We start from the raw sequence: 1,173 nt of genomic DNA, 5'->3' as shown, positions 1-1,173 counted from the left end.
TTTTTCATGTCCTCTATGCTCTAACTATGAAAATATTTGATTTACAAATAAGGAATCCTACTTCGTGGAATTTCATTTATCACAGTAGGGTCTAGAACCGATAAACAGGGTTCACTGTACTGCCACTTAAGGTCGGATTTTTACCACCTAATATTCCACCAGATCAACTTTTTCCTATCTGAAAAAAACCTTTAAGAATAATATCTGACATTACACATGGTAAAGTGAATAAAAGTGACTGTCACGTACCTTGTAAGAGATATCTTGCACTCAAATGAACATTAATGCTTGCATGTAGACCAGATATGAGTCTGTAAAATGCTCTTTTTTCCACACAGAGACCTGCACAAAGAGTCATTTGGACAGAAATTTCATATGTGAACTTGTAAGGTTAAAAAATTTAATTAAAAAATTTAACTCCATGCCTCTTTAAAAATAATACAAAATTTCAATATTTGAATTTAAGTTTCCAATACCTTCTAGCCAATTGTAAAAAGTGTTCTCTGAAAAGAAAAAGAAAAAGTCACAAAATTATAACTGCCGAATGTACACTTTCTAAAGTTTAAAAATATTATAGCAATTTTGCATTAAGTAATAATAAGAGTACTTAATGAAAGATTCAAATCTTATTTGCAGCTTCTTAAAACAAAGAAGAAATAATCTTGGAATGGATTGAGTTAGGTATTTACTGTGTGCTGTCAAATCTCTAAAAGGCTTTTAGTACTGTCTTAGGTAGACTGTCTTACAACCTTCTGGATAAAGTGTTTTATTTATTTATTTTTTAAGTGTTTTAATATAAGATCTAAACACAGAACTTAAATCCAAACAGGGAAAAATACCTAACCTTGACAGTAATGAGTGTATTGAAAACTAAAGGACCCATTAAATGCATTTTAATTTATAAAAAAGTAAGTATAAATCACGATCATTGATGGTGTATTTGTCCACAGCTGGTGGTATTATATGCTGTTCAATATTTCAAATGAGCAATTAAGGGAAATGTTACAAAAGCCAAATACCACTTACATTCTACAACCTGTTAAGATTGCAGTATAATAGGTTTAGTATTAAGATAGCAGAAGGACATTGGGCCTCCACTCAAGTACTCCCTCAACGCAAGAATACTTTCTGCTATTAAATTGGCATTCTATGATGCTCACCTTCCCGACACAA

At 31.3% G+C, this 1,173-nt stretch overlaps 1 protein-coding gene across 1 annotated transcript in view; it reads right to left on the bottom strand.

Annotated features, from left to right (window-relative positions):
- ERO1A (endoplasmic reticulum oxidoreductase 1 alpha) overlaps nt 1–1,173 on the bottom strand; it is a 54,576-nt gene that overhangs the window by 17,448 nt on the left and 35,955 nt on the right. The window contains exons 10-11 of the mRNA XM_013003723.2: nt 477–503; nt 250–342 (exon numbers count right to left, since the gene is read on the bottom strand). Coding sequence (XP_012859177.2) covers nt 250–342; nt 477–503 — 120 coding nt within the window. The remainder of the gene's footprint in view (nt 1–249; nt 343–476; nt 504–1,173) is intronic.

This window comes from Echinops telfairi, unplaced genomic scaffold, assembly GCF_000313985.2.
Source record: "Echinops telfairi isolate 266 unplaced genomic scaffold, ASM31398v2 ScPeMD7_18;HRSCAF=68, whole genome shotgun sequence".
NCBI lineage: Eukaryota > Metazoa > Chordata > Mammalia > Afrosoricida > Tenrecidae > Echinops > Echinops telfairi.
This window is presented reverse-complemented; position numbering and strand designations above follow the sequence as displayed.